This window comes from Zalophus californianus, chromosome 4, assembly GCF_009762305.2.
Source record: "Zalophus californianus isolate mZalCal1 chromosome 4, mZalCal1.pri.v2, whole genome shotgun sequence".
In the NCBI taxonomy this organism is placed as follows: domain Eukaryota; kingdom Metazoa; phylum Chordata; class Mammalia; order Carnivora; family Otariidae; genus Zalophus; species Zalophus californianus.
Window position 1 is genome coordinate 25,646,639 of NC_045598.1, and position 24,125 is coordinate 25,670,763.

General features: G+C 46.5%; 1 protein-coding gene across 1 annotated transcript in view; it reads right to left on the minus strand.

Annotated features, from left to right (window-relative positions):
* CSMD2 (CUB and Sushi multiple domains 2) overlaps nucleotides 1-24,125 on the minus strand; it is a 594,848-nt gene that overhangs the window by 269,629 nt on the left and 301,094 nt on the right. Inside the window, exons 7-10 of the mRNA XM_027615123.2 lie at nucleotides 22,771-22,848; nucleotides 17,721-17,808; nucleotides 16,901-17,025; nucleotides 9,546-9,667 (exon numbers count right to left, since the gene is read on the minus strand). Coding sequence (XP_027470924.1) covers nucleotides 9,546-9,667; nucleotides 16,901-17,025; nucleotides 17,721-17,808; nucleotides 22,771-22,848 — 413 coding nt within the window. The remainder of the gene's footprint in view (nucleotides 1-9,545; nucleotides 9,668-16,900; nucleotides 17,026-17,720; nucleotides 17,809-22,770; nucleotides 22,849-24,125) is intronic.

Here is a 24,125-nt window from a genome sequence, read left to right on the forward strand (position 1 = left end):
GGTCTGGGCTTTAGTTCTGACCGCAGAAATTCCATCAGCACGTCTTCCGGGAGGCCCGGCTGAGAGGTCCTCAGAGAAGGAGGCCCCAGGGCCCCACGGGGGCAGGGCTGTACCTGAGGAGCCACCTGACATGGGGCCAAGTCTCCTCCGTTAATCATTAATGTATTCAAATACCTGCTGAGCTCTTCCTATGCCAAGCACTGTCCCTGCTTTCAGGGTGCTCTTGGGCCATGGGCGAAGGAGATTCTAAACCCAGTGCGACCTGATATGCACACAGACAAAAGGTGCTGATGGAATGCTGTACGAATGGAGGAAGAACCAAGATCTGGTGGAGTTAGGAGGGCTTCTCAGAAGAGGGGGTATTTGGATTGTGTGTTAAAGGGGGACAGGAACTTGCCTGGAGGGGAACGGAGGCACACTGGGACAGGGTGTGTCCACACAGAGGTCTGAAAGGGCCGCGTGTGTCTATGAACCAGGAGTTCAGCGTGGCTGAAGCCAGGGCTGCCGGGGGGAGGGGGGGGGTGCGGGGGTGGTGCTGTGCACTTTGCTGTGAGGCAAGGGGGTCGTTGTTTAGCACACAAGCTTGGCTGGTCAGAGCCACCAGGGCGCCCTTCAAAGGCACCCATCCCAGATCCATGGAATCCTATCTTGGAGGAAAGAGCTCTGGAATTTGTGTCTTAAGTTCTCTCCAGGTATTTTTCTGATGATTAACCAAATTTGGGAAATAGTACTGTGATCCCTCCAGGATCCCGCTCTAAGTAGAATGTGAGTAGAATGACTATAAGGACTAAGGTAGCCCAAATGGCCAAGGTGGGGCTCACATTTCTTGAGGACATCTCAACCAAAGGGAGAATGTGGAACCCATCTGGAGTAGGCCAACATCACTTGCTCTGAGCCTTCTTTCTTCTCCCCGAATCTGCCAAGCTTCCAGGAGGATGGCCTGGGTGTTTTTCATTGTTTTATTCTTAGTTTACTGAGTAAAGACATACTCCTCACCTGCCGCTCCAATAAGACTGTAAGTTCTTGTCCCCACCGTGCATTGCTGCATGGTCCATAGGTACTCAGTCAATGCTGGTGTCTTGACATATTCTTGGCCATTTCCACACCAGAGCATTTCGTTTCTCTTTGGACCTTCTTACTGCCCTTGGGGGGCCCTAGTTACTGGAACATTCACAGCCCCCTCTCAAGCTCAGTCCGCAGAGGTCCTACAAGGGGGATGGAATTCCAGCAAGAGTCCTCATGTCCGCAGAGATCCAGGTGCCTGGATGAATAATCATCTCATGATCATAAAGAGGGGCAGACATGTGTAATGCTCTGCACGCTTACAGGTAAAGTAAGGTAAATATCCCAGCCTCTCCTAATACCAACCTTCTTCACATGTTCCATTCAAGAGAGCCCCTGCATTCTCGGTCCATGTGCCTCTCACTTATTTCAGATCCTCCTACATCTTCACTCTCTTCCTCTTCGCCGCTCTGCCCTTAGCCTGCAAACATACTCCAGTTTCCAATATTCTAAACAAACACTCTAAGCAGCCCCAAGCTTTCTGTCCACCCTATCTCCCTTTCACGCCCTTTCTCCTTCCTTCACGTCACCTTGAGACTTGTCAGAGGGGCTGTCTGGGCTCCCTGCTCCTAGAGACTCCCTTCCCCTCATTCTCTCCCCACCCCATGGCTGTTTCTGCCCCCAAAGCTTCACTGAAAGGTCCTCTTCCAAGACCAAAGCCAACGGTCTTTTTTCAGTCTTTCCCCAGCAAGACCTGTTCCTTTCCACCATTGTCAGACATATCCTGCTTGGAAATTCTTTCTCCTTTCTTCTCCTACCTTATGCTGCTCTTCCTCTGGGTCTTGCACTGGATTTCTTTTATCTATAAGGATGGTGTTTCCAGATCCATTCGGAATCTTCCAATTCTCTTTGCTCTCTCCAGGAAGTGTTCTATTCCTTAGGCTTCTCTTCTCACTCATGTGCTGAGGAGGTAACACTCAATCTCTCTACTGAACCCAGATTTACCCGGTTTCCAACTGGGTAACATCCAAATGTCACTGCATGAAACAAAGGCACTTCAAATGCACCCTGTTTTCCTCTTGACCCTGTAAAACATGTCCCTCCTCTTCCATTTCCTTTTGAAGCTTCCCATCGGTCCAAGTCAGAAAATATCGCATCATCATTCGTTTGTTCACTGAATCAATGTTTGCCGTACGCCCACTACGTGCCAGGCACTGTGCTGGTCACCTGGCAAACAATGTTGAGTAGGACCCTCCTTTTCCCTCCATCCTCACATCCAGTCAGCCACCAAGTCCCATTCCATTCCCTACATTTCTCTTAAATCTGTCTCCCCCTCAATGTTTCTAAAGCCTTGGTGGATGCTCCCATTTTTCTTACTTGGGTAACTGTTTCTGCCTCCTAACTGGTCTCGCTCCCTCCAGGAGGGAGACCTCTCTAATCCTCTCCACTGCTGCCAGAGTCATCTTGTAAAAACTCAGACCTTCCTGATATTGCTCTGGTTCAGAAGAAAGGATGACCCTCGTCCTTTCCAAGGCCGACCCCAGGGCTGTCAGTCCCATGCCCTCCCATTTACTCTGGGGCCTTGTTCCACCCAGCAGCCCAGCCCAGCTGCTGAGAGCATGGGCAGTGGAACCGCAAGGACTGGGTTTAAATCCTGGCGCTTCCACTTACTGGCTACGCACTGTGGCTACGTTTCCTATGCCAATTAACCTAGCCACGATTCAGTTTCCTCACCCATCAGGTGGGTCTCTTACCACCTAATTAATTGTGCTATGAAGAGAATGAAATAAAAGCATTTATATAGAAGGCTTAGCTCAGTGCTTGGCATATGAGTTACTTAGAGTAAGACATAACTATTGTTGTTACTACCAACAGTCTAGCATTTCTGCCCTTAAAAATCTGTTTCAGATCATGGAACACTGCACCAAAAACTAATGATGTAATATATGGTGATTAACATAACAATAAAAAAATTAAAAAAAAAAACATGTTGGAACTATAAAAAAAAAAAAAAAAAAATCTGTTTCAGGACAAAACCCAAGCCTCTCTGCCGAGCATGTAGGTTCAGTATGATGTGGATCCTGTGACCTTTCCATCCTCATCTTGACCCAGACATGCTGAATTCCTTTCAGTTCTGAGAGGTTGTTCCAAACTCCGGTGCCTTTGCACAGGCATCTACTCTGAGTTATGGATTTCCAAGCTACTCATCCTTGCAGACGCTGCTCAAATGTGAAAACTTCCCTGACCTTCCAGTCAGTGGCTCCTTCCAACATTTTCCAAGATAGCAAACTGGACACCCCTCCATCAGCATTTACCCATGCTCTAGTTTTTTATTTGCATGCCTGTCATCCCTCCTGTGTACATGTTCCTCAAGGGCAGAGATCATATCTACAGTCAAAGAATGAGTGAGTGCTCATCTCATAAGACATATTGTGAACTTGGAGAGACTGGGCTTTTCGTTGAGGGGGACGTTCCAAGGGTGATTGGACAGGGAGTCCTCGACACACCTGTATCTCTCCTGTGGGCCAGTGAACAGGGTTGGGAACACATTATGCGTCTTCCCTGATGTTTGCAGGAAGGCAGCTCTGATTCTTCAGTCTTGGATTTCTGGTTGCCACACTCACACCCTTCTTTCTGCACACAATGCTCCCTGGCTCTCCTCCAGTGTGATATCAGTAAGGTACTCCCTTCAGCCTCTTTGGGCTCCTCAGCACTACCTGAAGTTCATAAAGAACGCATGGAGATGACAGGAACATCCTTTTTCACAGCTTGACTCTGAGGGAGTACCCTTCAGAGGGGCTGGCTTCAGGAACCCAGAATGGCATGACCTCCTGCAGGACATGTGAGGGAGTGACTGATACGGAGCCACTGAACTCCACACACCGGGTAAGACTAGCTCTTCTGTGGGGCCGGGGGGAGGGTGAATCAAATTTTTTCTCAGAAACTTCTCAGGCCTTATTTACACTTTCCCCTGCACCTCACCTTCAGGTTCAAAAGAAAATTGAGATAAGCATCTTTAACAATAGCCAAGAAAGAGCCTTCTCATCAACAACTTAATAACCTTGTGATAGGAAGTCCTTCTTCTGATCCAGACTCCATCCCCATGTGGCTGAAGCATCCTTCCCCATTGACTAGGTTCATCATCAAATGGTTTGATGAAATGTGAGTCTTTCTTTGTAATATGCCTTGCAGAGAAAATCTGTTTCCATTGTCCCCAGCACTGTGGTCCTAAGCACCCTGACCAAACAATTTTAAAATGTTGAGTACAATTTAAAAAGGAAAAAAAAAAAGCTTTTTTTTTTTTTATAAATTAGTAAATGCTATGAACTGAATTATATCTCTCTAAAATTCATATATTAAAGCCTTAACCCCCAGTGTGATGGAATTTGGAGACGGGGCCTTTACGGAGGTAATTAAGGTTAAATGAGGTCATAAGGGTAGAGCCCTAATCCAATGGGATTGGTGTCCTTATAAGAGAAGCAGAAGACACCAGAGAGTTTCTCTCTCTGCATGCATAGAGAGTAAAGGCCATGTGAGGAGGAGGCCATCTACAAGCTAGGAAGAGGCCTCACCAGAAACTGAATTTGCTGGCACCTTGATTGTGAACTTCTAGCTTCTAGAACTGTGAGAAAATAAATGTCCCCTGTTAAGGCCACCCAGTCTGTTTTGTTTTGTTATGGCAGCCTGGGCAGACTAATAAAGTAAGAATACTCAGAGTCCAAACCCAGTGAATGTAGCGACCCAAACTGTGACTCAGAGCATGAAGCTGGCATTGGCCTCGGGTGCATATTTAAAAACTGGTGAAGTAGAGCTCTGATTTTCAGGGCCTTGTGGAGAAGAGGGAACAGGAGACAAAGGTCAGGACCCACAAAGGTGAGGACTCTAGTATGACACCCCTGAATAAAGTTGGGCTGATTAAAGTTGCACCCATAGTGTGAGGGTGAGTGAGAAGTTAAGACTGCCTTCCTTCTCATCTGCCACTACTGCCCTCTGGGTGGATCTGGAGGCTGATTACTTATCTGAGACCTTGACACTAAGTGGACACAAACAAAACTTCCCCTGAGACTCCTTCACAATAAGTCTACCTTCATATGGGTTTGCATGTTACTTGGGTGGGTTGAAACCTTCATACTGAGAATTTAGTATGAGAGGTTTCTGGCTGGTAATGCTCCCAGGCACTGGGCAGAAGTGAATATAAATTCTCTCTGGGAGAAACCACCTTCTACCCAGGTCTCAAAGGAGTCTCACAGACAGAGTTTATGATTCTAACCACATAGAATTACAGACAGGACCAGGAAGGAAACATGGTTCTGGGAGGCAAGAAGTGAGAAACAACAGACAACAGAATCAAACTTGCAAAGACTTCCAATATTGGGATTAACAGATACAGAGTATAAAATAAATATGTTTAACATATTTAAAGAATTAAGAAACATATGAGTAGGGGGCAAAATACTATAAAATATGATCAAGAACACTTTTTAAAAACCAAATATGATCTCATAAAATATGAATGGTGCTACTTGAAATTAAAATAAATCTTCAGTGAATGAATTCAACACAGGTTAGATGTAGCTCAACAGATAATTGGTGAAGAGAATGACAGAAAATTATAGAAGTTAAGAAACACAGAAGATGAAGTGAGAAATATTAACATGTCTTGTCAGGCTTTCGGGAGCAGAAAAGAGAGAGAATAAAGGAGAGAAAACAGTTGAAAAGACAATGACTAAAAATTTCCCCAAACTAATGAAAGATAAAATCTACAGATTCCAGAGCTTAATGAAGTCAATCAGGATAAATGCCAAGATATCCACAACTAGACGCTTGATCATGAAACTGCAGAACAATAAAGACAAGGAAAAGACCATAAAAGCAGCCAGAAGAATATCATACAAAGGAATGACAATAAACTTACAGCAACAATGGGAGCTAGAAGACATTGGGATAATATTTCCATGGGCAGAGAGAACGTAATTATCAAACAAGAATCAAATACTTAGTGAATAGCAGTGTTCTTTCAAGAACAAGGGGAGAACAGACATTTTAAGACAAACAAGAACTAAGAAAGTTTGTCATTAACAGGACAATAAATTCCAAAGCATGTATTTTGGACAGAAAGAAAGTAATTCCAAACAGAAGGACTGATATGCAAGAAGAAATAGTGAACAAAACGGTACATGTGTGAGTAAATCTAAATGGACATTAGTTTTATTAAACAAGAGCAATAATGACTTGTGAGCAAAAGAAAGGCAACATGAAAATACACGCGCCACAGAGTATGAATTGGGAAGGAGTAATTAAAGTCAGTGTTCTAAGACCTCTGACTTTTCAGGGGGAACACAGAATTACTATTTACATTAGACTTTGCTAAGTATGCATATTAACACTAGACATCTAGGGCAACCCTAAAAAATACAAATGATAGTATAATTTAAATGGTCTAACTTTTCCAGTTGAAAGACGATTTGCCAGAGGGGATTTTTAAAAATCCAGCTATACACAAGACATATATAAAGCATAAGGAAGTAGAAACGTTGAAAGCAAGAGAACAGGAATGATTTATTAAATCAAAACTAAAAAAACCAAAAACCAAACAAAAAACTGATGGAATAGGTGGGGGTAAAAGCTTTAAGGTCAAAAGCATTACTCCAGGTAAAGAGAGTCATTAAATAACTATTTTTGAAAAAGCTCAATTCACCAGCAAGATATAAAACTCTCAGCTTGCAAGCTCTAACAGCAGCCTCAAAATATATAAAGCAAAAACTGACAGAATTTCAAGGAGTATTAGGCAAACCACCATCATAGTGGGAAATTTTAATTTGCCTTCTCTTACAGTTGACTGATAAAGAAGGCAAAACAATGAAGATATAAAAGATATAAGCACAATTAGCAAGGTCGATGTAATGAAGATATTAGAACACAAAAACTGCAAAATATAGCTTATTTTTTTCCAACAAAGAATATATGTGAAAAATGACATTCCTGATCCTAAAAGTCTCAACAAATTTCAAATGATTCAAATATAATGTTCTCTGACCACAAGCTTTAGATCAGTTAACAAAAAGACAGCTAGAAAAATCCTCTATTTGGAAATTAAGAAATATTTCTAAAAAAACTCATGGTTGAAAGATAAAAGAATAATGGAATTGGAAAATATTCAGAACTGAAGGATCACAGAAATACTACCTACAAAACCTGTGGGAATGTAGCCAAAATAGTCCTCAGAGGGAAATTTGTAGCCTTAGATGCTTAAATAATATTAAAAAATAATGAATTAAGCATCAAAGTTAGAATGCTAAAAAAGGAGTATAACCCCAGAACATTCCCAAATATAACAGAAGGAAAAAAATTGGTGAAATAGGAAATAAACATATCAAATGGAATATTAACAAAACTAAAATTGGTTCTTTGCAAAGAATAAAAAATGTGAAACCTCTGACAATATTGACAAAAAAAGAGATACAAAATTAGAAATAAAAGAGGGAATAAAATATACATAGTGAGAGACAGTATACACAACTTTATGGCCAATAAATTAGAAAACTTACTAAAGGGGTGCCTGGGTGGCTCAGTCGGTTAAGCGGCTGCCTTCGGCTCAGGTCATAATCCCAGGGTGCTGGGATCGAGCCCCGCATCGGGCTCCCTGCTCAGCGGGGAGCCTGCTTCTCCCTCTCCCTCTGCCTGCCTCTCTGCCTACTTGTTCTCTCTCTGTATCTCTCTGCCAAATAAATAAAAAATAAAATCTTAAAAAAAACTTACTAAAATGGACTCAAGAAAAAAATAAGATAATCTAATAGTCTTTTAGTCATTAAAAGTCTTAAATCTATAGTTTGAAAGCTTCCAACAAAGGAACACCAAATCCAGATAGTTCTGCTGAAAAGTTCCACCAACTTTCCAAGGTAAAAGTTATTCCAACCTCTACTATTAACTCCATAGGATAGAAAGAGAAGATACACTTGCCAAGTCATTTTTTGAGGCTAACGATGTCTTCTTGAAAAAAATCTGGCAAGGGTAATATATAAGATGAAAAAAAGAAGGCCAATCTCACTAACAGAATGGAAGCAAATTACTAAACAAAATATTAGCAAATCAAATATAGGCATTTATAACACTTAGATGCTTATTTAAGCATCTAATACTAAATTACCAAGTTGGGTTTATCCCAGGAATGAAAGGTTGGTTTAACATTAGAAAAATCAACCAATGTAATTCACCACACTAAGAAAATTAAGGAGCAAATCATGATTATATCAATAGATATAGAAAGGTGCTTGATAAAACACTACATTTATTCACAATAAAAGCACTTAGAAAACTAGAGTCAGAAGGGAACCATAAATTAAAAAAAAACTTCAGCAAACATCATACTTAATGATAAAAACATTCTATTTATTTTTAATTTGTTATTGTTATGTTAATCACCAAAAACATTCTATTTAACATCAAACAATGACAAGTGTGCCCACCAGCACCACAATGACTGACATTATATTGGAGGGTCTAGCCAGAACGTTAGGGCAAGAAAAAGAATAAAGAGAAGGTATAAGGATTGGAAAGGAAGAAATAAAACCATCATCCTTTGTCTTTTCTAGAAACCCCAAGTAATTCATAGATAAATCATTACAAGAATTGCTATATTAAAAAACCAAAGAATAAAAATTAACTGCATCTCTAAATACTAGCAAGAACTTGGGAGAAAATGAAATTTTAAAAGATATGATTTATAACAGTAACAATAAATATAAGATATCTAGAAGTACATATATTAAGAAACAAACAAGACCTATAATGGAAAAAAATTACACAAGTTTACTGACAGCCCTAGGGAAATAGATACACCGTACTCATGGATGGGAAGACTCAGTATCATAAAGATATCAGTTCTTCTCCAATTGATCTGTAGTTTTGGTATAATTAAAATAAAGATTCTCACAGGTTGTTTTGTGGATCTTGGCAAGATACTTGTAAATGAGAGAATAAAGGGCATTGCATAGAAAAAAACTAAATGTGAAATAAACATGTGAAGAGATGTATGTAGCAGGGCAAACTACACACACCAACATAGACAAATCTTAGGGATATGATTTTGAGTGAAGTTGATTAAGAATATATATGACATGAGTATGTTTCTATGAGGCTCAAATGCTGCCTTACTAAATAATATATTTTTAAGGATACACATTTGTATGCAGACTATAAAGAAAAGCAGAGGAACAATAAGTACACAGTCAAGGTACCTGAGGGATAGGGAATGGAATGGGGTTGGTGAGGGACATGCATCACTAAGGTAACTGTGTGTTTTTTTTTTTTCTTAAGTTGGGAGATGACTAGGCAATTGTTTGTTGTATTGATGTTCTTCATATCTTGTTTTAGAAATATGCTTTTTAACTACTTGATATTTAATAAAAAAAAAAACAATTTTTAAGAATTTCCTGCAGAGAATCTACCACAACCAAGTTCTGGGTTTGAAACCCCTTGGAGACCAACTGTTCCCGAGTCAGACCTGCCCACAGGACTCTCCCCATCCACCCCAGGAGCCTTACCTTGGCAGGGTTGAGTGCTGTGATGATCCACACACAGTGTGCATTGTTGTCATACTGAATAGGGAAATTGGGGGAGGTGATGATGCCCGAGGGGCCTCGAAGGTGGGCATCACACATGCGGGCTGCAGAGAGGAGATGAAAGGCAAGCATCTTAGTTTAGACTAGATCCAGTTCCCATCCCCCCTCCTAATTCCAGCGAGAAGAGCCTGGAGTCTGTATAGTCCCACCCCAGATATAACCTGCTTCCTATTTCCTTCCCCAGTTCTCCGTAGGCTCAAAGGAAAGTCACAGTTCTGGGAACACTGGTAGAGGGGCAGGCCTGCAAGTCCTCACCTGCTGCTGGTAGGCAATGATGAACCTCCGTGGTCAGGCTAAGCAAGCCTCCCTATCCTGACTCCTCTGTGATTGAGCAGCTCATCTCCCCCAGGATGACGTAGGCTAGTACTACTCATGCTGATCTAAAGCCAGGTAGGACCCAGGCACTTATGGAAGTGCTGAGCTGCTCCCCCCTTGCTCTGCTGACCTGTGTTTCCCCATTTGCTCTCAGCCTCCTGAAGTAGAATCTCAGGATGTCCTTGTCAAAGCCACCCTATGAGGTCTGAGAATGTCTGCACCCAAGGACTCTGCCAAGGTCCCCAGCTCAGCCCAGTGCAAGGCACCCAGGGTGATTTCCGGGCCAATCAAGTACTTCCCAATTCCTTCCCCATGTTCAGCACATGTCTGAAACAGGCTTTTGACTGGAAGCATAAAGATTCAAGGTGAATTAGAAGTGCTCTACTCAAGTAGATATAAAGTGTTATCAATCACAGCTTAATCTAATTAAGCTCTTTAAAATAGCTTCTAAACTAATTAGATCAAGTAGTGATTGATAACAGTTAAGGTACTACATTGTACCTAGGTGTTTGCCTTCTTTAAAAACGTGCTCTTTAGTTCTGGCCACATCATTCTTCAGTGTTAGCGCTCAGCTATTTTAATAAAGAGTTCTATGAGTCTGTTCTGTTGCTGCCCACATGGCAATTTATTCTAATTGTAGGCAAAGTGCCTAACGGTAAAGAAATAGTGAGCAAACTCAACAAGCTTAAGTATATAAAATGAAAGTGGTGTCAAACCTGGTTTCCTCTGATGGGGCAAAATATCCTAGGGCTCCTCTCTGTAGGTGGATAACAGCCACGATAAACCTTTCCTGGGAAAGCCTTCTTGGAGGGCCTGGGAAGCAGCTTCCACGGCCCCCGGACATAATCAATCTGCTCATTTCCTGCACTTGTTCCTGCACTCACTCATTCCCACATATACTGAGTGCCTGTCATGGGCCAGGCAGAATGTGGGGAGAGAAAAATATCTAGGACACAACCCCTCCTCTCGAAAGGGGCACCAGTAAGCGGGGGAAGCAGGTGTGCGAACAGCCACAATCAAGCAGAGCAAGTGTTGTCAGAGGGTTATTTGTAAGAGGCTGCTGGCTCTGAAAGGCTCCTTCTCTACTGGGACAGCACCATCAGCGAGGATGTTCCTTCTGGTGGCTGGCCCCGGTCTTCTACCTGAAGGATCTTCTCCCGCAGGAGCTCCAATGGTAGTTGAGTCAAGTTTGAAAGAAGCCCTAGAGGAACCCTTTCCTCCACCCCTTCATGTAAGCTCACTGTGCCTATAATTCTGTGCTGGCAAACTCTTAGATTCACAGATTGTACTTGATACAACTGGGCCTGAAGGTAGATCACCATGGTGAGGAGAGCATAGGCTGTGGGGTTTACCAGCTTAGCCTTCTAGATTTGAAATCCATTTGCTGGTTAAGTTGGAAAGGCTCTCTGATTCTACTTCATCTGTAAAATGGGGCTAGTGATACCACCTCATCGAGGCATGGTGAGGATGAAATTGGATGAGATACTGGATGGGAAGACTCATTCAGGTCCTGGGACATCATCAATATTCCACAAAGGGGACTATGGGACTCCCAAAGCCACGTTCATTCACGTCTAAAGGCCAAAAATCTTTTTCCTACCTTCCTTGGTTTCTTTACTTAGGAATTTTTCCCATAGCTGAGAACATTAGTACACAAATTAGAAAAAGACCATCAAAACCAAAACCATGATCCCGCCTACCTTTGCAAGGGGGACTTGTGGATTCAGAACCCTAGCCCTATAGGGAATTCCTACAAATCTCCACCAGCACCATTTATATCTCTTCTGCAAAGTCAGGTTTTGCTGCCTTAAAAGCCCTCACCTTCAGACTCAATTTATCCCGCACTTGTTTCTGAAAATTATATGGTATTTGCATTCTGTTGAAACATGCCGAAGGTCATTACAGAGAACAGGTCAAAAAGGCATTTACCACTTTAAGGACTTAAATAAAATATTACAATGTGTAGACATTCACATTCTTTGGCTTCCATGGTGCCTCTTGGCTCTTCTCCTACTTCTCTGACTGATCCTTCTCAGCTTCCTTCTTGTTCGTTAAGTCCTCAAAATTAGTTGTTTAAATCTGGGTAAAGAGTGTATTGTTCTTTGCATGCTTCCTTTAAATGGTCTTTGAGTTTACAATTAAATCAAAATAAAAGTTAACCAAAAAGTAGGGAAGAGGGTATTGTTCTATGTGGTTCCATCCAGAATACTGACTCCAAAGGATGTCCAGGGGCCATTTTCAAGTAGAAGAGCACCTTTGGAGTCAGGGTTTGAATCCCAGGTCAACCCATTAGGTTTGTGCCCTTGGGCAAGAAGGCTGACCACTCCAAGCTTGAGCCAAACATAAAATGTGGATATTGCCACTTTCCTTATAAAGAAATTATGGAAAATGTATATACTGCAATGCTTTATCAAGTACAAATAGTGTAACAACTGGGAGCTTTATCATTAGTACAAATATACAGGTACGAGTGTCAGGGAACAATGGGGCATGCCCTCAGTACATTACCTACAGGGGAATAACTACAAAGGAGAGGGGAGGAAGGGTGGAGCAGGAGTGGGGGGCGCGGAGAGAGGGGAGGGGGGCATGAAAACAGAACTCTGAACAACATTAGTGTTTAAGGAGTGGACCTGGGAAGCTGATCCAGCGCTGGCCACCAAGAAGGAAGACAGCCACCTGTAACTGTCATGCTTTCATTCCGCTGGTTTGTGCCCTATTTCCCACATTTCACTCCCATCTTATTGAGAATGAGGGAGATGATTCAGAGCATTTTGGTAATTTGCCCTGTGCCATATGGTATGTTAATAGCAAGGCTGGAACTTGAACTTAGGTCTCTGAGTCCTGAGGCAGGTGTTCTATCCATAAGAAGGCTTTTATTCTTTTTTTTTTTTTTATTACTAAATGACTTTATTTAAATCCAATTAGTTAACATATAGTGCATCACTAGTTTCAGAGGTAGAGCCCAGTCATTCACCCATTGCACACAACACCCAGTGCTCATTACATCATGTGCCCTCCTTAATGCCTGTCACCCAGTTACCCATCCCCCCACCCACCTCCCCCCCAACAAAACAGAGGATCATAGGGGAAGGGAGGGAAAAAGGTTTTTATTCTATAGAGCTATACAAGTATATATAGATACGTGGGTGAGTGTGTGTGTTTATGCATGTGCATTTGCACAGCAAATAGGGGATTTCTCCACAAAGGAGAAGAAGAGTGTTGTTTTCTGTTGAGTATCTTACTTTATGGCTCAGTAACTGTATCTCCTCTGGGGCTGGTAACTCAGTTCCTACTCTCTGTCAACACCAACCTGTGGGCACATGAAACCAGGCCTCCAGGTCTCCTGGTTGTCAATTTGGTCCTATCCACTATTAGTGGTTTAGTGTTTAGTGTTCCCTGGAGCCTCGGGGTTCCTTGGAGGTAGCTTGGGGGCTGCTGGGAGGGGTGAGGGAGGGGCAACCCTAAATATCCTACCCCTACTTCAATGAAAGAAGCTCCATTTGTATCTGCTTTATTATTAGGCTTCTGCAAACGCTGATTTTTAAATACTGGCCTCCATCTGTAAAATAATTCTGCCAAGCTCTGTACTCTACCACCCGCCTCTCTCTGGGGCTAAAGAGAATTAGTAAGTTTCATGTTTCCCTCAATCTACTTTAGATGATCAAACTTGTCTAGGACACATGAAATTCAAAACTCTATCCCCCCCCTTTCTTTTTGGAACTTATTTCTTCGGTGGGATGGAAAGAGAATAAAAACCTGTTAATACCTAATTTCAAATTCCAAAATGAGGGCACAGTCCGTATTGTTCGCTCATTTCAATCACCAATCCATTCAGGTCACCCTGCAACATTAGTTGAGAACCTATTATTTGCCAGTCCCCATGTTTTAGCAGAATTAATTGCATGGAAAATGAATATTTAATATCAAATCATATTTTAAATGCATTAGAGGAAAAATAATACCACTGTTATTAGTGGTGAATCCTTTTTAGAATGTGATCTTTTGATAACCTGCTTATTAGTAGAGCTATCCTGGAATTCAAAGAGTTTTGTCCCTTTTTATTCTTGAAGTGGGGTTCACTTAGACTTCTATAAAAATTTACAATTATGATAGTGATTCTAACTAATTAAAAACAAGAGATTTTTAAAAGAAAAACTTTCAAAACTGCCACAATGAGAGGACCCTTGAATCTCATCTCTGTCTCAGGCCATGGCCTTCAGGGAAGCTGAGGACAGGCCATCTAAGTCCAAACCCAGGAGGCTTTGCCTTGTCTCTTCCTCCCTCCCAGTGACCTGGGGGGGGTGGGGGGAACAGGAGGGGGAGAGTGGCATATTCTCCCCTGCGCTGAGAAGCCCCTCTCTCTCCACCACAGTTGGCGCTGGTCACCTTCCATAAAATGGCTTGTTTAAATGTCGCCAGCACCAGGGAGAGGAGGATTTGTTTTCCTAGTTCACAAGGGAGGGACCTGTGGCTCAAAATGAGGTAGGAACCAGCCCAGGGCCAGCAAGCTAATAGGAGGCAGAGTTATGCTCTAGGTCAAAGTCTGTGTGCACCCCCCAGCTGCTGGGATTGCGGTAAGATTGGCCAAGACAGTGAGGGCACAGGCTTCTAAAACCCTGCAGCCCCTAGATGCTAAGGAGGGGGTGCTCCCAGGCCGGGGGGAGGCCACGTGCAGACGGTGCCATGAGGGCACATAAGCCTCACAGATGCTCCTGGATCATTTCTAAGTGAGCACCTACAATCCACTACCTCCTCTAGGCCTCACGGTAATGCCAAGGAGTAGTCATGTTCTATAATCATTGCCTTTTAGCAGAAAAAAAAAGAAAAGATTCAGAGAGGTGCAGGGACTGGCCCGAGGACACCGAGCTACAAAGCGGTGGGGGCTTCATCTGAATGCAGTTCTGCCTGGCTTTGTTTCCCATGATTTTCCTCCGCCTCCCAGCGGCAGAGGATGAGAGGAGAATGGATGTATAAAGCTTAGCCCAAAGCTCGGTTAACAGGGTGGCAGAGAATTTAGAGTCCAGTGTGTCAAAATCACTGGACATGACCTGAATGGGCCACATAACACATCTGGATAAGTGTGATCACTTGACTGTGAACTTCCTTCCAAAATGCCAGTCCTTCCCTAGCCTGGGCATAGTCACGTAAACCATCCCTCTTCCAAGAGAAGAATCTTCTCCCAATGAAATGGTTTTGGGAGAGATCGGATTCCACTACTGCCCAAAGGCACTGTTATTCTGGTTCCTCAAAAGGAATTTTGAAAGAACAGATTGACCAAGGGTCCTTTTGGTCCTCAGACATGATTAATTCTATGCCTCTCTACACAGCTGGTTTCTTGGCTCCCTGGAAATGGAATGTTTCCTATCTTATTATTCATTCATTCAATCACTCATTCAACATCTGTTATCGAACACCTACTATCTGCCAGGCCCCATTCTAGGCATTCTTGCCCTGTTGAGCTGATATTCTAGCGTGAGGATATTTGTTTTCTTGTCAAGCTCTTTCTGATTCATTAGATGTTTCCATATCCACAACTCCCACATTAACACAAGATGGGTAGGGTAGGTACCATTATCTACATGGTTAAGAAAACAAGGCCAGGGAAAATAGATGATTTGCCAAACTGCCCATGGCTAGCTGGTGGCAAAGCTGAGAGTTATACGTAAGACTCCGTCTTCTGTTTGATTTTTAAAAAATATTAGCTAAGTGGAATCTCTGAAATAATATCACTAAGATCAGTGGGAACACAAAGTACATTATTAATTGTGGGTCATGGCCACCTCAAAGCTGAGTGAGAATGAATACGTCTGAAGCTTCTTTCAAAGGTATTTTCATGACCTTCTTCCAAGATTACTCAACAACACATTAAAAAAAAAAAAAAAAAAGGGAGTGGGTTTCAGCTCCAACTCTCTCCCTTCCTTAGTGTAATTATCATCCAAGTTCTTTCTCCTGGACCCCTTTCTGTGCATCAATTTCATCTTAGTATATAAGCCTGGAGAGAGGCAAAGCATCTCCTTCTTAAACTGGGAAGGATCCAGAATGTAACTTTATGGCAGGCAATGTACCTTCGCTTCCAAAGAGGCACTCAAGAGAGCAACTGTTGGCTTTGTTCACAAACTCCAGAGAGACTGCTCAGTCTTGCACCAAGAGCTGAGCTCTGGTCATGTGCATAAACAGTAGAAGAGAGATGCACACACGGCAGGAGAAATGAAAAGCCAGCTACCGTTGCCCTGGGGGTTGAGGCCAGGGGCTTCTCTACCATAGAGGCAGCCGCTGTCCTGTCTCAGGAAAGGAAAACATTCAGGTCTATTATTTTAAGATGTGGGGGATGGGGGCTCTGGCAGCCCAGCCTCAGGCCATGTGATGGCTGGGAATGTGGGTGGCGGGGCCTTTGAAAACAAGATGCCCAGGTGTGGGGTTAGAGGATTCCTACAGAGAAGCCTTCTGATATCATGGTCCACATGACTCCTGCCTAGCTAGGAGCATTCTTCTAGAGGTGACAGATCTGTGGATTGCCGAGCACATGGAAAGAAACAAAGGCATTGAGATAGAGGGTTTGGGGTGTATATGTGTTATACTGGAGGGAGTCAAGGTAACATTATTCAAGCTGGCTTCCCTTCCACTTGAAGTGTAGTTGTGATGTCTTTGCGCAGTGAGCTAGCAACCTGCTTCCTACGTGCCTCCCCCACCTGACCGTAAGGTCCATGCTGGGCAGGGGCCGTGTCTGTCATCCCCACCTTTGTATCTCCTGATCCCAGCATAGGCCTTGGTACAGAGATGGTGCTAACTAAATATAGTAAGTTAATCAGTCAATGAATGCAGAACCCAAGGCCTGGAGCACAGCGAGAGGGAGGCAAGTCAGTCTGGACGCAAGCGTGTACCCTCAGGGACCAGGAGCTGGGCTCCATCCTCCCTGCCCAGCCCGGTTTCTGGCCAGCCTCCCTTTCCAGGGGCACCCTCACCTCTGCAGACCGGCCTGTGGTCGCTCCAGGCCGCAAACATGTCGCTCACTTTCATACAGGTGATCCGCTTGGACCCTTGCAGGTCATAGCCCTCGCTGCAGGTGAACTGGACGCTGGATCCTAACCTGGGAGACAAGGCGTGTCTGTGAGCTCAGCCCTGGGCCCACCAGGCCCACCCAATTCCCTTCCTCCTCCACAAACAAGTACCACACCAAACATCATTTCTCCTCTGTCCCTTCATCTCTACTCAACTGTTTTATCACTTAAAATCTCCACTGAAAGGAACGTCTGCTCTTCATCTTTTTTTTTTTTTTTTGGACCATTTAATGGTCTTAGGATTGAGTTAAAATGTGACTTTGGGAGCAAAACAGCCATGCTCTAAGTTAGGACAGCTAAGAGTGGGTGGATGATACCCATAAATTTTAATGAACATGGAGGATTCTGGGAAGATACTTAGATTATTAGAAACTCTGCAAGATGTACCATCTTGGGGCCTAGCTAGGATCTCCAGACGAGGGGAGACATAAGCTGCCTGCTGGCACGTCATTACTGGTGAGGGCAGTTCCTGTACCCTAGGGACAGGTGTGCTGTGTAACCCTGGCAGTCTGCGGCTCTCTTCTTCCCCTGATACCTACAGGCACCAGTCCCAGGACCGGCCCAGGAAAGAATGCCAGATGCCACAGTTCTTCTCCAGAAAGCGTCTATTCCTGAATCCACACTGTCCTCTGCATTGTACCTCTAGGAAGGCCAGCCCCTGTCTTCCCCCCAACCAGGCCATCCACCCTTCTTTGCAATTAGAAAGTTCCCGAACGGGTCTTACCTGAAATCCGAGCCTAGTCTTTTGCCCCTTTCAGGTATGCCAGGGTCTGGACACATATTATGCCCTTGGGACACACCAACCTGAGTTACTACAAGGCAAAAAACAGCACATACAGAGATGGGTAATCACAGGAAGGCATGTCCAGGGCAGTGGCTCAGGGTGGGGGGTGGATACAGAGACAGAATGAGGCCCTGCTCCACGGGGCTGTGTGGGGTTGTGGGGTCTCCTGGCTCAGGTTTCATGAGTATGCAAGGTGGGGAGCTGCTTTTGACAAATTCCTTTGTGAGCAAAGTCCAAGTGAAATTCATCAAGAGCATAGGGGCTCAGAGGCAGGCACCCCAAACCAGCAACCACCCTGTTCCCTCGTCCCACGCCAGTGGCCAGAGGTGGACGGTCCTCAGCCCCCAGTGACCTCCTCACCCTGCGCTTTGGATCCGGGGGCGGCGACTCTAGATGAGATGATCACCCCCAACCTCAGCCCCAAATGGAGGAATGACTCAAAGGAAGTTAAATAAAAGGTGGATATGTGATCAGGAACAGTAAAGAATGTAAGAGAAAGCTGCAGTCTGAAGTTCAAAGCAGGGCCTTCAGCTCAAATGTGGTTATTTCTGCCAAGAAACCTCTCCCCATCGGATGCTTCTCAAGCTGAGTAAGCAGTAAGCAGAGCATCCCCTGTCCAATGCCACTGGCCAAGGGCACCACGCAGAGATGGCACCCATGGTGGTTCTGGCAGGTGGTGGGATGCTCTCACACTTGCCAACACCAGAGTGCTGTTTATACAACCGTGTGCATGGTCCTCTCTGCCGAAGGAGAAGCCTGGTCAGGGGGTGGCAGAAACACACAGTTTTCTCCTGTCTCCAGTGGAGAGGGTAGAAACCCTCTGGACCCTGCCGGTTTATTGTTCTCAAGATGCTCATACTCATGAGGCTGGAGCTCTCTCACATCTCTGGATTCCCGGCTTTCGGTATCACCGGGAGCTGGGGCCTGGCATACAGTTCCATTCAAGGCCTTGCCCATCCCACAGTCCCAACAGCACCCTCAAGACAGAGATGACAGGGAGCGTGGAGCAATATTCTCTGAGTTGGCCCATATCCCACCCACTCAATGTCCCACAGTATGAGCAACGGCTCCATTCCTCACTCACTCACCCACTCACTAATTCCCATACATTGGCACACAGCAAGCATTCAGTGAGCACCTACTGTGTACAAGACCCTATTATGGATACCACGGGAGATGCAACTGTCAGATTTCGGATATGACCGTTGTCCTCCGGGAGCTCCCAGTCAAGTGAAGATATGAAACAGAAACAAACTGCAGAACCACAAAGGGGAAGTGATGAAGACGCAGCTACAGGGAGGCTGAGAGGGAAGACCTGTCTTATGTTGCTGAGAGAAGCATGGAAAGCTGCCTGGAGGAGGTGGCATTTAACATGAGTAGTCTGAGATAGTAGGATTTGAACACATGGTGACAGAGGAACGGCAGTTCAGGGAGACAGAGGAACACAGTGGAGTGGAGTGAAGACATGGAAACAGAACTGGGGGTTGCCCAGTGTGGCCAGAATAGAAGAGAAGGTACCAGTGACATGGAAGAGCGGAAGGTGAAGCTGTGGAGGTCAGACCTTTAAGGGGTTCAAGTCTGATCCTGAAAATGGTGGGGAGCCACTGAAGAGTCCTGAGGGTGGGGAAGGGCACAGTAAGATGCTCAGGGGGAGGCCGGTGCCTGTGAGACCAGTTGGGAAGTTTTAGGATTGTCCAGGCAAAGGACAAGAGCCTGGCAGTGGGGACGGACATGAGGGTGTAGGAATGGATGTGGCAAAGAAGGAGTCCCCAGGGCTCCTGGAAGACTAAAGTGTGGGGAGAGGGAGCAAGGGCGTGCCTCACCCGGGGACCTGTGGAGTCCCATCTCAGACCCACGGAGCCTGGAGTTCATTTCTACAGTGAGAAGACTGGTGTAGACCCCGTTCAAACCTCCGGGTACCCCAGGGGGTAGCTGGCCAAGGGAACCCGGGGACCTGGGCAGACGCCACACAAGCCGCACACCCGGTATCTTCTTGGTTGTGCGGCATTGAGCCCAAGGCCTCTCAGGGAGCCTCCTTCTCCAACATTCCATAGTGCCCTGTTAAAGCCAGTCACTCCCGCCAGGCATTTCCCCTGCTCCCATCCCCTTCCCCACTAAGCCTCTCCTTCCAATGCTTCCACTTCCTAAACTCAGCAAAGTCACTGTTCCTGCCAGTGCAGGACCCTCCAGGCGGGGATAATGAGCCGGAAGTCCTGCTTCCTGGGGCCTCCATGTTCCACAAGCAATGGGAACGAAGGAAGTGACAGGATGGGGATAGAAAGGCAAGGGGAGGCTCTGTTCTAAGATGAGGACATCTTGTGCTTTACCTTTGGTAAGTCAGCCTCACCACGATCCATCCCTACTGAGGACTCATCAGCTAAGCGCTTGCCTTCCTCCGGCCTCGCCTACTCACCCCTGCCCACTGACCACACCCCTCCCACAGTCCCCCGCGCCCACCGCATGGGAACCGTGCCGCCCCTGGTAGCACGTTAACACGATACAGCACTTTCCTGCCCTCTTGCTTGGTACTCACACCACCCGGGGAGCACGCAGAGCTAAAGGCTGCGCGATGAGGATGCGGCTGGCCCAGAGGAGAGGCCACAGCAGAGCCCACCTACCCAACCCCAGCCCCGCACATGCGCAGCCAACCCTGCCACCCTCCTTTCATCAGCCCGCTGGAAGTAAGGCTCAGGCACTGCCCTGGAAGTCAGCAGCCCAGGGGTCAGTACTCACAGCACCCCAAGACCCTGTCTTCCTGGAGGCCTGAGCGCACGGATATCCAGGCTCCCCAGGAAACAAGCAAAGATAAGTCCCAGTGAATACTTTATGTCTGAATGACGGAGTCAAGGGGGCTTTCCCCTCTCTTTCCTTAATCCCAGGCTCTCCTGCCTGTTCAAAACCAGCTGCTCATGTTTGTAGCATTGATTCACTGTTGGCTACAGAGAATGGAAGGGAGAGTGGACCTTACCCCAAAAAGCCGCAACACACTCAGAAAGGCAGTGCCTTCCACCCAAAGTGAAGGAGATATGGACACGTGGGCAGTCAGGACTGATGGCCAGGGGTCAGTGGTACCCGCGGACCACCCAGTGAAGGCAGTAAGTAGGGTTCGGGATAGGTCAGCGGGGTCCACTCCTCTCCTGAAGTTCAGGACATCTGTCCACAGGGAGTGTGGGCAGGCCACCAAGGGATAGACACCTGCAGACATTTGGTGGCCTGCCTCCCCAGCAGCTGAGTCGCGCACCCATCCTTCTCTGAGGAACTCTCAGAGGGGAGACCAGTGTCTTGTAGTAGAGACGTGTGTGTAACTTTTTCAGAGTTTCTGCATTATTTCATGAGAATAAGCTTTCTTCATCTTTCTGAGGGAGTTTCAGGCACCTCTGAGTAGCTAATGAAAAACACGCCCCTCTCCCAAATGCACCCACAATATCACATGTAGTTTTTAGCCAGTTCACGGACCTCCTTAAGTCCTAGATCAGGGACGCCCATCTTAGATCCAACAGCACCCTTGGGAAGAAGGGAGGGTAAGGTTTTGCATCCCATTTCACAGATTTGGAAACGGAGACACTAGTGCCTGGAGTAACACAGTCACCTGAAAACACACTTGCTCTCCCAAATCTGGGCCATTTCCTTGGAGTCCACCTGTGGCTCCAGGGCAAACTCCAAAGTGAAATCATGCCGACCTCAGTTTCTCTCTTCTCCTGTGGCTCCAGAAAGAATGAGCCTGTGAGGGCCAGGGCTGTGGCTCAAGCCTGTGCTGCAGACTCCTGGCCTAACCCCCGGTTCTCCTCGCTCCTTCCCTTGGCACCCTCGTGGCACACAGAAGCAGGGCTCCTGGCCACCCCTCTGCCATCAAGGGCAGAATGCTCAGAGACGGCAGTCCCCGGAGACTTGCAGGACCAGAGAAAAATCCCACAGCCAGGTTCCATTCAGTCGGGGCCTCTCCCCCACCCAGCTCCCTGCCACACACACCACACAGAGCTTTGGAACTGCCGATGGCTGCTCTCCAGCCCTCTCAGGAAGCACTTCCAGCCCCTCAAGAGAAGGGAGCATGTGGAGGTGAGATGAAAGGAGAGAGTCAGGACGAAGGGGGGAAACAGCAGAGAGGATGCAGAAGAAGGAGGGAGGGGGGGTTAGGAGAGAGAGAAGCAGAAAGGCAAAGGAAGCGCAGGAGAAGGAAAGCAGAAGGCTGGTCATCTGGGGGGGGGGGGTCCCTGACCACGGAAGGCTCCCTACACTCAACTTCAGAACAAAACCTGAGGGGTTCTCAGGAAAATCTCCACTGCTTTCAAGTCCAGCTTTCTGGGCTGGCCCAGAACCTTCCTGAACCCCTTCCTATACTCTAGCCCAAAACTCCCTTAGCAAAGGCTCTCATCAGTTGTTTCCAGGGTGACATTCCAGCCCATTCCCCAGCATCAGATGTTCCCCTTTTAATCGTTCAAACACCAATAGCAGAAACCTGCTCTCATAGATAGAGTCCCCCTGTCCCCCAGCAGAGACCCCAGCACTGCCCCACGGGCTCGAGCGCAGAAGCCCACCCTCTAGCCCAGCCAGGTCCAGGGTCCCTGGAGCAGGGTCTTGCCCTGGGAGTTGGAATGGAGACCCTGCAGCCTCCAAGACCCCAGCTGGGGGTCACTGACTCCTAGGCAAGGGGCAGAAAGAGGACTGTCTCAGCAGGTGGAAGTGATTCAAAAGGAAAAATAAAGAGAGAAATGTAGCAGTAATGACTCCCTGGACTGCAGTTACAATGGGAAGTGAGGGGGAGAGAGGAGGAGGGAGGGAGGTGCAGGCAGGGGGAGGAGGAGGCAAAGGTCAGACCCTGGGGCTGCTCGCTGGCCACTAGGTCAGTGTGTCCATGTGCAGAACGGGACGGAAGGAGGCAGGATTGAAGGGAAATCCTTCCAGCATCGTCTGGCTTCCCCGCGGTCACAGCACCAGCGGGTGTGACCTCAAGCAAGAGGCCCGGCAGGCGGGCAGGCAGGCGGACACTTACACACAGATGTCTTCTGGCTGTTATGTTTGCTGGGCATCAGCTTCACACCTCGAGACTTCAACTCAATTTGCTTCTTGACTAGAGAGGAGGTAAGAGGGAAAACCGTTTCAGTTGTTATCTGTGACTGGGGATGGGGTTCTTCTAGAATGATCCCCTCTCTTGGCTTGGGATAGTCCAGGGTGGGTCAAAGCCAGAAGTCCCTCTGGGTGAGGACACACCAAAGGTGGCATTGGAGTGCAGCAACACTCCTGAATTGTCACCCTCCCCGTATCCAGACACTTTGCACTGTGATTTTATAGTTCTTCCCATTAAAAAGGTGGGGTATATTCCCTCACCCTTTGACTTTGGGTTTGGCCACTGGAATTTTGGAGGAGGTCTTGATGTGCCCGAAGACTTGCAGAGTGCCTGCCAGATTAGGCTTGTCCTCTCACATCCCTGTCATCACTGGGAGAAGACATGGCTGGTCCCAGGAGGATCAGGAACATGTGGAGCAGAGCCAGTCGGCCTTGCTGAGCCCAGCTTATGCCGGCCGACCTATTGTGGGCAGGGGAAGCTGAGTCCTGGAGGTCCCTGGGGGATAGTGCCTGGCTCAGGAGGTGGCCTGATGACTGAATTGGGTTCTGATCCAATGTCAGTCCAGTCCACAACTCATCAGGAGTTTGCCAAGTAGCACAGAAAAGGCACCAGAGTGAGGATGCCACAGTTCCAAAGGCCATTCCTCTGAAGCCATCTACCTCCTTTGTATCTGACTGCCCCAGGTCCCTAAGGCATTCTGCTGGCCTCTAAGGGCTTCATCCTGTCTCTGGGTCTACTGCTCAATGCATCTGTCCCAGACCCCCACGCCCTCTCTCAGCTGGCCCCTGCCGGGTGGCTCAGCCCCTCTCATACGGGTACCCAGCAGTGGTAGCGGCGACTGTGACCAGGCCCTCCCTGTGTGCCAGGCCCTGCGTTAAATGCCTTTCAAGTCCTTTACTCATGTCAGCGTCCCTGACTCGTCTGTTTCCCCCACACCCACCACCCACATCTGATCCACCAGGATCCATCAAACCCTTACAAGTATATCCCAAGTGCAGTTTCTACATCTGTCATAGTCCAGGTCTCTGGTACTTCCCCCCTGGTTGCCATGACTTCCCATCTTCCTTGCCCCATATAGCCTGTTTTCAACACAAGGGCCAGAGGGATCTTTAAAGACATAAGTCAGACCATATTACGTCTCTGCTCAAAACTCTTCAGTGGCAACCCACCTCTCCTAAAGTAAAAGCCAGTCTTCCGAGTGGCCTGCACAGACCCATCTGCCCTCCTAGCACCCCGCCGACCTTATCTTCAACCTTAAGCACTCTTGTTCAGCCACACAG